Raw genomic sequence first — 15,996 nt, 5'->3', positions numbered from 1 at the left:
TATTATCATTTAGGTAATAAGAAGCCCCTGAAGACTTTTGAGCAGAGGAGGGTTATGAGCTAAGTGTAGGGAGCTCACAACTAGAGGCCTGGAAACTGGATGATATATACATATACATATACATATATATATATATATATATATATATATTTTAAAGCCATAGCAGCTTATGACCCTTTGCCAGGGAATGAGGGTGCGTGTGATCACACAGAATGAAGGGGAGGATGGGGAAAGTACTAAAATTTATCATCTCTTATTCTGAGGCTTGTTCTTTTCATCCTTCAGAACAGAAATGAACAATAGAGCCCTTTATTATCAGGTCATCCAATTAGAAGAACAAGGATGTTGATTGCAGGACAAGGATCCATTAGAAGCTAGTAATCTAAGAATGGTTATCAACAATGAAGAGGACCAGAGTTTGTGGGAAAACATCCAAGATCATCTGGCCATTGGTCCTCACTAATCTCATGAAAAACCTTTTTTCTTTTTTCTTAATTGTCTCTGGCTCGACATTGTTTACTTAGAAAAAGAGGCCCAAATGAGTCATTATCACTTAACTGTAAATGGTAATATTTTGTTGTTGCTTTTGTTGTTTGGTCATTTTTCATTCGAGTCCAACTTTCCATGATCCTATTTGGGTTTTTCTTGGCAAAGATCCTGGAGTGGTTTGCTATTTCCTTTTCCAGCTCATTTTACAGATGAGGATCTGAGGCAAACAGGGTTAAGTAACTTTTTGCCCAGGGTCACACAACTAGTAAATGTCTGAGGTCAGATTTGAACTCAGGTCTTCCTGACTCCAGCCCCCTATTCCATCCACGGTGCTGAATTGTAAATGGTAACACAGTGAAAACTATTGGCTGATTTTCTCTTCCCCTGTCATTGCTTTGTATATTTATCATCTGGCATGAAAGTGTTGTTATAGTTGGGCTACTGATTTTGATCATTTATTTTAAATTCCAATAGTCTTTTTGCACCTTTCATTGTGTTTTTACATTGTTTTCTTCTAGTGAAGTGGTGGTTTGATTGGCATGAAATCCTTCACTAGTACAGATAGCAACTCCTCCACACCACAGGATCATAGATCAAGAGCTGGCAGGGACCTCGGGAGCCATCTAGTCCAATTTATAAATGAGAAAACAGAAGCCCAGAAGGTTTAAGTGATGTGCCCAAGGTTGTTCAGATAGTAAACATCAGAGGCAGGACTTGAATGCAGGTCCTCTGGTTCTAGAGCCAGTCCCTCCTCCAGTTCTGTACCACCTCATCCTCTGTCATACTTATCCATGTTTTTCCATGAATTTTCCATAGGGATCCATCCAATGTGGGGGAGGCTTCTTCCAGTCTGATGAAAGTGGCACTGAAGCTTTACTATTTTTACTTTATATGACAGATAAGTGTTTTTGTCTTATAACCCCCTCCAGACTCTAAGCTCTGTGAAGATGCAGATGATAATAATATATATGTCTGCTACATTAAATGTTTGTAGATGGGTGATAATAGGTAGAAAGTTGGTCACAGTGTCAGGGAGACATGAGTTCAGGTACCACCCCTAAAATGGACTGACTGCTTGATTCTAGACACGTTCTTAACCTTGGAGTGTTCTTATGTATCTCTAAGATTATAAGTTACAGGGCTGAACTGGTAGAGGGAGTTTCTTCATTGTTCCTTGTACTAATAAAATCATGATATCACAGTTCTGTTCTAATATTCATACTTATATACAAATATAATACATGCAGATGTGTGCGTGTGTGTAGGCAACACTAAGATTATAAATTACAAAGCAGATATCAATCTGTATTGGTAGAGAGAGGCTCATCATTGATAGTTCACTATACTCATGAAATCACAATTTGTGTGTGTATACACATACACACACATACACACACACACACACACACACATATATATATATATATACACATATGAATTTATACTTCAATGCTTCAAAGGTCTGTGATTTCATCACTATATTCCTTTGGTTCACTGATGCAGATCCTCTCCCAAAAGGTGACAAGATTTTCAGGAGCTACTCCAGCCTCACTACCACCCCCTCCCTCATAATTCTAACTCTGCTTCCTACTTGGTGATAAATCTCTCTGAATAGAGAAGTTAGATAGTAAGTGATGAGGATACAAACAGTGCCCTAAGAGTTAAGAGTTGCTTTTCTCTGGTTTATTCTTTAACCTTAAGGCGTCCAAAACTCTCTTCCCCTTATCTTGAAATACCATAAAACTTCCTCTTTATCCTGGACCATAAAAGTCCTTGTCTGCCCCCATCCTGGGTCATAAAATTTCCCCTCTCTCCCTTACCTTGTGTCATCCATCTTCCCCATCGTGTCCCTAGTCTTCAACCCCCATAAACTACTTCACCATTCTGAAACCTCTATATAAGCATAACTCCCCCAAATATCAGAGTCTCATTTAGCTTTCCTGCTAGTAGACTCATACTGCTTTTGCATCAATAAAGTTCTCAATGGCTACAGAGGTCTAAGTGAATTCATTTACACCTGAACCAGCTCTACTAACTCTAAATCTCACCAGTAAGTTCCTTGAGGAAAGAAACTGTCTTTTGCTTTTTTGTATCCCTAGCATTTAGCACACCTCCAGACACGTTTTGTTGTTGTTTAGTCATTTTCAGTTGCGTCTGACTCTTCCTGACCCCATTTGGAGTTTTCTTGGCAAAGATACTGGAGTGGTTTGCCATTTCCTTCTCCAGCTCATTTTACGGATGAGGAAACTGAGGCGAACAAGGTTAAGTGACTTGCCCAGGGTCACATAGCTAGTAAATATCTGAGGCCAGATTTAAACTCAGGAAGACAAGTGTTCCTGACTCTATCTACCTAGCTTCCCATGAGGTACTTAATAAATGGTTGTTGACTGAGTGATTGGTTTAGCATCTAAAGGATATTTATTTAACAAAAGACATGAAGCCTGGCAGTGAGCCCATAATCCAAGCCAGAATGGTTTGGTGGGACTTGCCATATCTTGGGCTTTTTAGGACTAGTTTTTAGAAACCTAGGATCATATACCACAGTGAGGCATCAGAGGAGTATTTTAGTAGAGGATATGAATACACTATTTAAAATTTGGGAGACTTGAGCTCATTCACCAGGTTTATCATTTCTGTTCCATTTGCAGCAAGTGGAACAAATTCATCATCAGCAGGTAAAGTGGAGACAAGATTAATTGGCTTGCCCAAGGTCGCACAGGTAGTAAGCAGTATTTTTTAAATTTTGTACCAATATGCTTTCCTTTTCCTTCCTTAATGCCCTGCCTAGCCTTCATCTCCAGGTGAACTTCATTCCCACTGTTGACAATATTTCTGATGGCTTCTCACCTTTCTGAACATCACTTTTATTGTAGACTTATCTATCAAGATGAACACCTTGGCCCCAGTTGCTATTTCCGAATTGTTGAACAACTTTCAAGGCTCAGGATCCTTTCCTTTGTCTTAGAAGGATATTAGGGAAGACTCCAAAAGGAGAGTAGTAAGTGTGCATGAGAATGTTCCACATAAGGAGAGAGTAGAATCAACTGACCATATGGGAAAAATATTTTCCCATCATATTTCTCAGTTCTGCTCTGCATTTCTTCTGCATCTAGCCTAAAAAACAAATCCCAGAATGCCCTCAGGACAGTCACTTCCATTTCCAGGCAGGAATGACATCATCCATAGGGTGGGGAGGGGAAAAAGCCATCATGCTTTCTCTCTTCCAATGTTTAAGTTTAAGTCACAGATAGAGATATTAAACAGTATCAGATTCAGAAAAATCTTTGCCTGACACCATTTTGTAGAGCAGCCAAGGTTGTTTCAGAACCATGGACTTAGAGGATGAGCCTTTAACCAGTCAGTTCTCCCCCTTTGATACAGTCTAGAGTACTCCATTAACTGTGCCTCCGTTAAAGTCCCTTTCTAGTGCCTCATTAAGCAATCTGGGGTGGGGGGAGAGGGAGGAGGGCCTATATTCTCAAAATCAAAGTCACTGAAGCACAATATTTGGCAGGTCCTAACGAGTTAGAACTGCCTTCATTATTGGCCCCAGGACTGTTTTCATATTTGTATGTATTTATTTTGGATATATTTTGTATTTCTTTCCCCATTTACACATTGTTCTTCCCAGTAGAATGTAAGCTTCTTGAGGACAGGGGAGACGTTTGTCTTTGTCATTGTATCCCCGGCCTAGCTAAGTGCCTTGCAAATAATGGATGACTAATAAAGACTTTCTCAATACAATTGCTGTTCAAGGAGTAACCCAGCTAAGTGTGGAGAGATTCTTAACCAGTCTGGATGGCCACCAGAAGATGAAATCTTTAGCACCATCAATTTCTGAAACCATCTACTTAAGTATAGAATATATATGACCTGCATTAGCGGGAAGGAGATGTCATAAGAGAATTTTAGTATTGGCTTTGTTACCACCATTCCCTTAATATAGCAAGTCATTTTACTAGCTAGAGCAGGAGTGGGGAACCTGTGGTCCTCTAGGCACTCTAGGTGTAGCCCTTTGACTGAATCCAATTTCGCTTAATAAAAGTATTTATTCTTTAAAAGTTGGACTCAGTTAAAAGGCCACACTTGAGGACCTAGAGGGCCACATGTAGCCTGAAAAGGCTGCAAATTCTCCACCCCTGATAGAGCTTGCAGAATTTAACTGAGATTAAACTTTGGCTCTGGTGATTAACCAGTTAGTTCGTGATAAAAGATTTTCTGGTTCAGCTTCATTACCTCTATTTACTTAAGATGAACAGGCCAAATAACTAGGTATAGCTCCTTTATTAATGATTAGTCTGCAAAATCCAGCTTTATCCCTAGTATTCACTGACTAGTTTACAATTTTTCCTGATGCAGTTCTCCCCGTTTTGCTATCAATTCTTTCGCATGTAAATCCTTACCTTCCCCTTCTGTCCTCTGTAAAATTTCATTGTAACCATCCTGCCAAAGTAACTAAGACCTCAGTAAGGATGCTACAATGGCTGCTTGGAGCCCACTGGTTTTTTAAGACCATGGGTCTTTGCTGAGCTAATAAAATGATTATTAAAATGTCTCTGCATGTTGATAAGTATGATTGGCAGCAGTCCTTATTAACGAATCCTTGGATAATTTTTATGTTAGTTATGTTAAAGAAATCGTAGATTTTTTTGAAGTATTGAAGACTATATTGATAAATGTGGGTTTTTTAAACCCCTACTAAAATCACAGTGACTATTATTTCCTCTAACCAGTTCAGTCAGTCAGACATAGAGGATATCAGTGTATTGATGTGACTAATTATTCTCAGAAGGGATGTCAATTTGAAATTATGCCCCAGTTCAACTTCTCTGTATTCCTAATTTGGAAAATGGTAGCAAGGGCAGAAGAATAAGAAAACAGCCATAAGATCTATTCCCAGAATAGTGGAATTTGAAAGCTGGAAGGAAACAGATATCCTGTCAAACCTCCTCACTTGAAAAAAGCAAAATCATCTAGTCACTTAGGGCAGGAAGCCTAGATGGGGAAACTGGTCCATAGAGATCAATTAAATTGTCTGAGGTTCACACTGGTCATGACTACTTACTGTGAAGGAGCACAGATACCTTTTGTCTATCTGACCTTCTTAAAAAACTGTACTGTGTCATTTTATTTCCCAATAAAATGGCTCAGTGTAGAGCTAGAGAGTAGAAGGAAGAGGCAGAACCAGGGCACAACTCTTGGCTCCCATTTCAATGCTGTTTCCTAATATCCCCCAATTACCTTGTCTTTTGGACATTAACCAATGTCTTTTTCTTCCCATTACAGGGAGTTAGGGCAGTGGTTTCTACCTTTTTTTAAATTATGTGAACCTCTTTCAAGAAAAACAACAAAACATGTTATGAACCCCCAGGGTAACTGAGTATACTGCCCGTAATATTCTGCAATTATTTCCTGCTTACAATGCCATTAAAAGAAATTTTGGTGTGAAGCCCCAAGAGGCTCATGAACCATGGGATGGGAACCGCCTGTGTGGGCAACAGTTTTTTGTTGTCTTCTTGTTGTTGGTTAATAAGTGTGAAGTTGAGTGCCAACATCATAGCATTCAAATAGAGCTGAATTTCTTAACCAATATCCTCTTAGTACCATATTTTGAGAACTAAATAGCATCTTACCTTTAAGAGGCACCTTGACATCAAGGCCAAAGAATAAAGGCAAGAGAGAAGAACAAGAATAGGAACAGAAACTGTAGAAGAAAAAGAAGAAGATTATGTAAATCCCATTTTTTGTCACGCCTTTCAGGAGGTGCTAAATCTGTCAAGATTAATTTACTATGGAGTCAGCACCTTTGCTTAAGGAGATATCACCTTCCCTTTCAACCTGACAGTACAACCATTCTTTCATCTGCTAGCTTAAGCAGGGGCATGAACAATGCGGAGCCTTAGAAGTTGGAAGTCTGATGTTTATTCACGTAGAACATAGAATATTGGAACTGTCAGAACTTTAAAAATCATTTGCACTTCTTGGCAGATTGTAAAACTGAAATCCCCAGAAAGGAAATAATTTGTAGAAAGTCACTGGCTCAGTAAGTGGCAAAGCCAGGAGTAGAACCCAGATTTTCCTAACCTCCCAAGCCAGTGCTCTTTTCACTTCATCATCGATTAGTGTTTATTTCTATTTTCTTTGGAAAAGGTTTTCTTTATCTTTATTTTAAATTAAAATTTCCATTATTCTTTCTCAATTCTAAGCTGAACACCAAGTATGATGAGCATTTCTCTATATTTTCGTGCAACAGAAAATTGTACATGAAATTGGATCTCTATTATGTAGAGCGTGCTTTTCTTTTAAAGTATATACTAGACGGGGCATGGTGGCACTCACCTATATTCTTTGCTTCAGGGATGGTGAGGCAGGTGGATCATTTGTGCATGGGAGTTCTGAGATGCAGTGGGTTAAACCTAGAGGGTATCTGCACTAAGTCTCCACCAATATGGTGGCCCCTTTGGGGCCCCTATTGGGCTGCCAAAGGAAGGAGCAAACTGACCCACGTTAGAAACAAGTATGCCAAAGTTCCCATGCCAATTAGTAGGGGGATCAACAAAATCTACAGCCTGGGAGAAACAGGAAGTGTCCAGAAAAAAAGGATATAATATATTCATCATGTAACTTTCAAAGCTGTCCCATTTGTCTATGATTCCTTCTGTTGTCTTCTCATTTGTTGTTGTTGTTGTAGGGGAAACCTATCACTACCTCTACTATGCTCTTCCCTAATTGCTAGAAAAAAATCATTATAACAAGTATGCATAGTCAAGCCAAATAAGCAAAGAATTGACTGTTCCAGAAATGTATGGTTCATTCTGCATAGTTCACCTCTCCGTCAGGAGGTGCGTATTGTTTCTGACTCTTAGAGCTAGATTATAGGACCAAGAAACCCTTAGAAATCATCTCATCTAATTCTATTCTTCCTTTATTGTTACTCTTGTTTTTTCATCTAGAAAGGAGGGTATTTGACTAGATAGCCCCTCTAGATCTAGCTCTATGATCCTTAAGAGCTGAACAGGAATTTGAACTTGAGTAAATTTGGCTTCATAGTCAGAAGTTTTTCTTCAATACCAGTATAGTTTCCATAGTGGCTAATGGACCAAAAAATGCTAATCTTCAGCTGAATTCTATTTTCCCATTGTATTTTAGGTATGAAGACATGGGCTCTGTGGGTAGAAGCTGCCATGGAATTAGACCAGTCTCGGGCTGGGGTTAGAGAAAAGGACCTCCCTTCACCTTCCATGATTTTCTTAGGCGGCTATTCTAAAAATGTCTGGCTCGCTGCTATTTCATGGCCATAGAAAAACCTGTTTAACATGTTGCTTTTTGAGTACAGAGAGATAGGGATTCCTGGGGTAAAGAAACCTGATAGAGTGAGAGGAGCCGACTCAGCTGTGGGCTTCCTCTCTAGCCACCACGTTGCCACGGTTCCAAACCAGGCATCATAAGCTTGAACATGTGCAGGCAGAAAAGATGTGGTGCGGCCCTGCTCCAGTCATGCAAAGGGAAGAGAATGGGCGTCTTTCCTCCTTTCACCCTACCTATGCTGTAAACATCTTCAGCAGGACCTGCCTTTCACATGCAAAGAGACAGGGACCTTCTGTGCTTAGGGCATCATATCATTTTGCAGAGTTGAATTTTGAACATCCTGGGAAATATGGGCAAATCAAACTAATATTTTGTACAAATGATGTACTTAAGAGTATGTGTTTCTGAGTTTGATGTACTAGCAAAACCTTACCATTATTAAGTGTAATAACAACGGTTCACATTTCTATAGCACTTCTAGGCTGACAAAGTGCTTCCTCCTCTTGCAAGACAGGGAATACAAGTATTACTCTCTCTAGAGATGAGGGCAAATGGGGCTAAGAGAATTTCCCTGGTTCAATCATTCAATCAATAAGAATTTATTAATATCTACTATGTTCCAGGGACTGGATTTGGCACGGGGATAGGACAAAAACAAAATAATCCTTGCCCTAAGGGAGCTTGTATTTTACAAGGGGACACCATGTATTTTTACCATTATAGCATTTGTGTAGTGACTTTTACTTTTCAATGTATTTTCATATACTTTGGATCATTTAATTCCAGTGACAGGGAGAAAGTAGGCACAGATCTTATACTTATTCCCATTTTACAGATGAGAAAACTTTGAAAAACTGGGAAATTATGACTTGCCTGAGGTACCTCAGTCAATGGCAGAGCCAGTACTGAAACCTAAATCCCAGTCAGCACACATTGTTTCTGATCTAATGACCAACCTCAGCTCCTCATATGCCACCCCCCCCCCCTTCCCCGGGGCCTTCCTTACAGCACACAAATAAGGATCGACTTTGGATAAGCTAAAGTCCCTGGTGTCAAAATCCCTCTCTGGGTTGTCTGGTGCTTAATAAGATGGGTTCATTCTTTCAGACCACCAGGGGGAGCATACAGTCCACTATCTGCTGAGCCCAGTGCATTAACTGGGTCTCTGTTATAACGTAAAACAATTAACATGCCTCTTGAAGCATCAAACTTATTGCCCCAGGGTGGAAAAGAATTTTTTTTTAATTATAAGCAATGGGAGTGGGGGGAGGGAGGAACTGACAAAAAAGAAAGCCCCAAATCATGGGATTCTGAAAAGCAAAATACATACATACACACATACATGCAAATTAGAAGTATAAAAAGACAGCTTTTAAAAAGTGAGAAACAGGAAAAGGAAGAGTAGGGTGAAGAACTGAGGATGAATGAAGGCAGGGAATAAATTAGAGTTAAAGAAGGAAGACCATCCAAAGGCCACAGAATAGCCTCCAAAGTCATGAGAAATGAGAAACTAGACAGGAAGGAGAATACATATGACGTTTGGATTGTTTAAACAGATCAAGACCAAAGCCACTACAGAAGTCAGCACATACCTTTTCCTCTAAATCCTTTATTTGTCTTTTCTGGATATCAGTTTTGTCTTCTAAGTCTCGGATTCTCTGAAATCAAAGACAACAGTTGTCTTAGCTCCAATGACAGATTTAACAACCCACTTATTAAAACAGTGCAACTCCACTCCTAGACTTGTGGAGTGGGAAGGGAGTTCAAAGGGCATGTCGTCCAATCTAGAGCTGAAGCCTGGAGCTGGAGTCCCTTTTACAACATCCCTGACAAGGTCATCCTTCCTCTGCTTGAAGCCTTGCAGTGCTGGGGGAGCTCAGGAGGCAGAGCATTCTGCTTTTGCACAGCTCCAATGATCAGGGTGCTCTTCTTTACATCAGGTATAAATCTGTCTCACCTACTGCTCCTGGTTCTACCTTCGCAGTCCAGCAAAACAAATATAGCCCATTTTCTGCAGAACAACACTTCAAAACAATTGAGGATAATAATCCTGTCTTTCCCCTCCTTCCCCACTTCACCTTCTTTTCTTGCAATTAAACATACCCAGTTCCTTCAAACAATACTCTTATAGCTTGGGCTGTGTGTGTGTGTGTGTGCCTTTACCAGCCTGGCTCTGCCTCTCCTGGGCATGCTCCAGTTTGTCATGAAGTTATTTATAAAACCATAGCTACCAGGAGGTGGAAACTACTTAGAGCAGGGGTGGGGAACCCACATGTGGCCTCCTACGTCCTTGGGTGCAGCCTTTTGACTGAGTCCAAGTTTTACAGAACAAATCCTTTTATGAAGGGGATTTGTTCTGTGAAGTTTGGATTTAGTCAAAGGGCCATATTTGAGGACCTAGAGGGCCACATGTGACCTCGAGGCCACAGGTTCCCCACCCCTGACTTAGAGTCATTGGTAATTACGAATGGAAAGGGTTGCCTCAAATACACAGTGAATTCTCCATCCCTTGAGGTATTCACACATAGATGAGATCATGAGATCATAGATTCTGAGCTAGAAGACATCTAGTCCAGCCCTTTCATTTTTTACAGATTCAGAATCTGAAGCCCAGGGAAATTAAGCAACCTCATGGTCATGCATCAGAAAGTAAACACAAGAAGCAGGATTGAAGGCAGGTCCTCAGACTCCAACTTCAGCATCTTCCCCTTGTATCATGCTGCCTCTCAAATGTACAAGGAACTCTTGTTCAGATACGGCACAGACTACTTGACCTCTAAGATCCCTTCCAGCTCCAAGATCCTTTGAAAAGATAAACAAGGCCTTTTTTTCTTGCCATTTTGTGACTTTCTACACTAAGCAGTAAAGACAAAGCCTCATAATCCTAAGATTGGAGATATATTTCAGAGTAAGCCTATAGGTGATAAGTGAATCCATGTTAATGGATATGTTCTGTCTGGGATAATCTTAGCTTTTAATATCTGCAGTGCTCGTGACGAATAAAAACAATCAGTCTAACAAGAAGCCTTTGCCTGGGGACTGTGAATTTTTCTTTAAAAATATTTTGATAACTGTTTCAATAGAATTGACTTTCCTGGTAATCATATGTATTTTATTTTCTGTATTTAAGAACCTTATTCTCAGAAGAGGCCCACAGGCTTCCATAGATCACCAAAGGGGTCCATGACACAAAAACAGTTAAGAACCCCTGCTGTTAAAAAATAAATATATGTATTATATGTATATGTGTATGTGTATGTATGTATATATATGCGTGTGCATATATCCACATGTACATACATACACACATTCATGTGTGTATGTGCATGTATGTGTGTGCGTGTGTGCTCATGTGAGCACACACGTGTGTATGTAATTTAGACCTTTTACTAATTAGGAAAGGCTTCCACCTCGATTCTGAATGGTTAAAGTTTTATCCATTTGAGAGGTCCATCCCAGTCAGAGTATTCTTCATCCCCTGATCCCAGGGGGCTGTCAAAAACTCCTGCCAGGCCATTGAGGGAAGCTACAAGGGGTGTGATGAAATTGAAACGTTCTTCCCTGCTACTTCTGCCTTTTAGCTTCTCTAAGAAAGTGTCTGTTGCTGCTGTCATAATGGCATCTTAATGTTTACAGAATATGTTCCATATAACAACCCTGCAAGGTAGGGAGTGTCTTACCATCCCTATTTTACAGAGAAGTTTATATTTGCTTCTAGAATCAAAAGGTAACTACTGAAGGTCTTTGAGCAGGGGAGTGGCATGCTTAGATGAGTGCTTTAGGAAATTTTTTTTGACAACTATGTGAAGGATGGTCTGCAGAGGGAAGAGATCAGCAGCAACAAAGCCAGTTAGGAGGTTCAAACAAAAATCTAGGGGGAGGTGACATAGACTTGAACTAAATAATGGTTTGAGTGTATGTCGGGGGGAGAGAAGAGACAGAAAGGGGGGGGAGAGAGAGAGAGAGAGAGAGAGAGAGAGAGAGAGAGAGAGAGAGAGAGGGAGAGGGAGGGAGAGAATGAATATATGTAGACATATATTATTTATATATTTTACTACAGGCAGAGCATTCTGTTAGGCACTGAAGGAAACACAAAGATTGGATAAGCGAGTCTCTGCCATCATTAAGCTTCAAGTCTAGTAGAAAGATATGTTATATACATACAAACAGATAAGCACTCAGGATCTCACAAAGCATGTAATATCCCATATCATCTTATATTCTACTTACTTATTTAGAAAAAAACACACCTGTAAGGTGTGTGGGAGATGTACAAAACAAAGGGCTCTATAAATTCCCAGGTCTTGGCAGACCATTCTCATCCGTCTGCATGATAGTCACTAAGCTGTGAGGGCCTAGCCAACCTCCCCACTAATAATGATTCACATTTCTGTGATTCTTTAATGGTAATAGATAACCTCCTGGCTGATGACAACTGAGTATCCTACTGGTCTTGGAATCTGTCTGGCACCTCTTACTTTGTCACTACCCATAATCCCAGAAGAGCGAATGATTACAATGATGATTGTTTGTTAATAACAGATTTGTCTTGGGAATTTGTGATTTTTTTAGTTTTTTTTCTTGGTCTCCCCCATTAAAATACTACTCCTATATCTCACTATGGCATGGCATTAACCCTGGGTTCTCCAAGGCCATGCCAGAAGAATGTAATTCTGGTAGATTTTACTCAGATGGGCCCAGTGATGAACCATGTATCTGTGACTGGAGTTTCAGCCCAGATGTTTGGGCTAAAGACAGTTGGCAGATTGCTCACTGAGTGATACATTCTAAGGCCGCAGCAACTCTCAAAGACTGTCTATTAAATGGTAGAGAGATTGTGAAAGAGAATGGAAGGAGTAGCCATACCAGAAAATTTACAGCTCTTTGAAGTATTATTTACTGGTTCAGTTTCCCCCCTTGTGTCACAGTTATCTCAAATTACTTCTCTTCCTGGCCACAGATAAGAGAAAACCCTATCTCTGATTTTCTATCTTTCTGCATCTATCTCTTTGCTTCTCCTTTTCTCTGTTCCCATAGAGATTCTCTGAGGCTCAAACTTGGCTTATGGGTAGATGAATATTTTGGGGGGGTGGGGAGGAAGAGAACACTTCTCCTGTACTGTGGAAACCTCCAAACATAGCATGTTTGCAAAAACAAGGCAGTGAATTTCAAAGACAATTTCATAATTGTCTCACTGTATTTGGAGTTTAACTGGCAAAGAAGACAGCTTGGGGTGTTTAGTCTCATTGAACCATAAAATCTCTGAGTTGGTGGAGTCCTCAAAGATAATCTAGTTGCAATATTATCTCAATAGGAATTTTCTCTGTAATAGTCCCAATGATACAAAAGTCATTGATTTAGTGAGTCATCAAGCTAAATGATTAGTCAAGTTGGTCCTCTAGCTTCTCCTCAAAGATTGTCAGTGACGGGGAACTTGTTAAGGTTACCCGCTCCATTTGAGAGGACCTCCAAGAGTTGTGGGGAAGCTTTTCTTAAAGGGTGGTGAAATCCTCCTCTCCAGAGCTTTTACCCATAGCTTCTACTTCCACCTTCAGGGAGCAAACAAAATGAAATCTAATCTATTTTCCACCTGATAGCTCTTCAGATAACAAAAGACAATTCTCTTATCTACCCTAAGCCTTTCCTTCTCCAGGCACCTCCCACAGTCCTTCACCAAACCTTGTATTATTGGGGCTAGGACTAGGATCTGTGATTTCATTAGTACAGAGAACTTCTAGATGAGAAAACGCTTTCTAGTCAAACAAGTTGGCACCTTCTCTGCAACTTAGAATCTCCACTGCCTAGAATATCAAGAGCTTTAGTCTGTCCGAGATCAAACAGCTATGGTGTTATCAGGGCAGGGTTTGAACCCAGGTCTCCTGGCTTTGAGTACAGCTCTCTAGCCATCACATCAATCATGGCTGAAAGAACTGGAGAGGAGACTAGTGAGGTTGGCGTGATCTCTGCCTTCAAATATTTGAAAGACTACCCTTTAGGAGAAGGATTAAAACTTCTTTTGCTTGGCTTCAAAACTGAAATGGAATCTTTAAAAAGGGATCTAAACAGAATGTATTCCAGAAGGTTTTTTTTTTTAAAGTGTACTCATTTTCTCATCGACATATGATAGTTAAAAACAATAATAATAATGACTAGCATTTATATAGAGCCAACTATGTGCCAGGCACTCTGCTAAGTGCTTTACAAATACTATCTCATTTGATCAACATAACAACCATTTAAAGTAGGTGCTATGATTATCCCCATTTTACAGTTAAGGAAATTGAGGCTGACAGGGGTTAAGTGACTTGCCTAAGGTCACACGGCTAATAAGTATCTGAGGTCACTTTTGAATTCAGACCTAGTGCTCTATCCATAAATCACCCAGCTACTTTGACAGATTGTGGTATCTGCACCAAGTGTAAAGAATACACAGGAATTTATAGTCTTTTATACTGGGGTTCTCTGTGTGTTTCTACAACTAGATGGTGTGGTAGATGGAGCATTGGCCTGGAATAATGGAGACCTGAGTTAAAATTCAGCCTCAGACACTTACTAGCGGTGTGACCTTGGGTAAGTCACTTAACCCCTGTATGCCTCAGTTTCCTTTTCTGTAAAATGGGGATAATAATAACACTTTCCTGCCAGAGTTGTTGTAAGGATTACATGAGGTAATACTATTTCTAAAGTGCTTTGCAAACCTGAAAGTGCTGGATCAATGCTAGCTAATATTTTTAGTGCTGCCCCACTTCTTACCCAGCTCTGAGGTCTCTCTGAATAAGGATCCCAGCTCTCAACCCCCTTACCTGGTGGGCTTGTTGCAGCAGCTCCATTCTCTCCTGAAGTATCTGACAGTCATATTCTCTGCTCTTTCTCAGCATCTGCCTCCGTAATTTTTCTACTGCTGTCCTTAATTCTTCCTGTTGCTTTTCACTTAGTAATTCTCCAAATTTGATCACAGTTTCTTGCTGCAAAGCATTATATAAAGTAGCTTCCAACTCCTGGATTCTCTGGTAATACAAGGAGAAAAATTGGTCAAACCTTGCTGTCCTTTGAGCAGCGTATTCTGGAGTCACGGATATCTAGTTCTGAGATAGCTCGTTGGAACTTGATCTCTCTGAAATTCAACCCCAGGAGCAGGGAGGAAGCATTGCTAGGCCTCAGAAGGAGGAAGATGAGCAGGTGAGGAGTTCCTGTGAGTCTCAGTTTTGACCTTAAATTAGAATATAAGCACCTTGAGAACAGAGATAGCTTCTTTCTTTGTATTTATATACCCACTGCCTGACACTGAGTATACGCTTAATACTTGTGGACTGACCTTTAGAGTCAGGGTGGCATAACATGGTGTGGTGGAAAGAGTGCTGTATGTGGGGAGAGAGGACTTGGGGATGAATCCCAGCTCTGTCATGTATTAGTTGTTTGGCCTGGGTAGGTCACTGAGCTTTTCTGAGACCAATTTCCTTCTCTGCAAAAAGAAGAGTTTTGACTTATGGTCTTTGAAGTCTGCTCCAGCCCTAAATCCAGGGACTCGAGGCTTTATTCTTGATGTGTATGACTTGACTAAATATATTCAGTATCCTTGGGAATGATCAAGTGATATCAAAGTTTCAGAGCTCCCCTTTTAACTTGGGGATAGAAAGGGCAAATATAGCGAGGGAATGGAAAAACCACTTGCTTTTTTTTTAATCAATTCTGTGCTATGATCCTCCCTTAATATTTTCTTCATCTATATGCATATTCAACCTGCCTCTCTCACACACAAATCATTATTCATCATTTATACTTTATTCACATTATAAACACCTAAACACATTAGCAGGACATGTTGATATATTAATATCTCACAAGCATTGCTGTTCAGTCATTTCAATTGTGTCTGACTCTTTGTGACCCCATTTGGAGTTTTCTCAGCAAAGATACTAGAATGGTTTGCCATTTCCTTCTCCAGCTCATTTTAAAGATGAGGAAACTGAGGCAAACCATTAAGTGACTTGCCCAATGAGTAAGTGTCTGAGGCTGGATTTGAGTCTTCTGAACTCTAGGCCCAGTGCGCTATCCACTGCACCATCTAGCTGCTCCTCTCACAAATATTGAAATAAAGTTCTCCTACAGTGAGTTATCAAGGTGTTGGTGTTGGGGTAACTTGGGGCTACCAAAGGCAATGCTAGTGAATACAAACTCTGGTTGTTCTTTCAAGGTGGA

The 15,996-nt window shown here is 40.2% G+C and overlaps 1 protein-coding gene across 4 annotated transcripts in view; it reads right to left on the bottom strand.

Moving 5' to 3' along the window:
• Positions 1-15,996, bottom strand: part of LOC118844487 (janus kinase and microtubule-interacting protein 2) — a 97,414-nt gene that overhangs the window by 12,715 nt on the left and 68,703 nt on the right. For 3 of the 4 annotated variants that reach the window (XM_036752383.1, XM_036752385.1, XM_036752386.1), the window contains 3 exons: positions 14,601-14,804; positions 9,390-9,455; positions 6,123-6,193 (listed from right to left, as the gene is read on the bottom strand). In XM_036752383.1, the coding sequence (XP_036608278.1) occupies positions 6,143-6,193; positions 9,390-9,455; positions 14,601-14,804 (321 nt within the window). In that variant the 3' untranslated portion in view covers positions 6,123-6,142. The remainder of the gene's footprint in view (positions 1-6,122; positions 6,194-9,389; positions 9,456-14,600; positions 14,805-15,996) is intronic. The other variant, XM_036752384.1, reaches the window with a different exon arrangement.

Source organism: Trichosurus vulpecula, chromosome 3 (assembly GCF_011100635.1).
Source record: "Trichosurus vulpecula isolate mTriVul1 chromosome 3, mTriVul1.pri, whole genome shotgun sequence".
Taxonomy (NCBI): domain Eukaryota; kingdom Metazoa; phylum Chordata; class Mammalia; order Diprotodontia; family Phalangeridae; genus Trichosurus; species Trichosurus vulpecula.
This window is presented reverse-complemented; position numbering and strand designations above follow the sequence as displayed.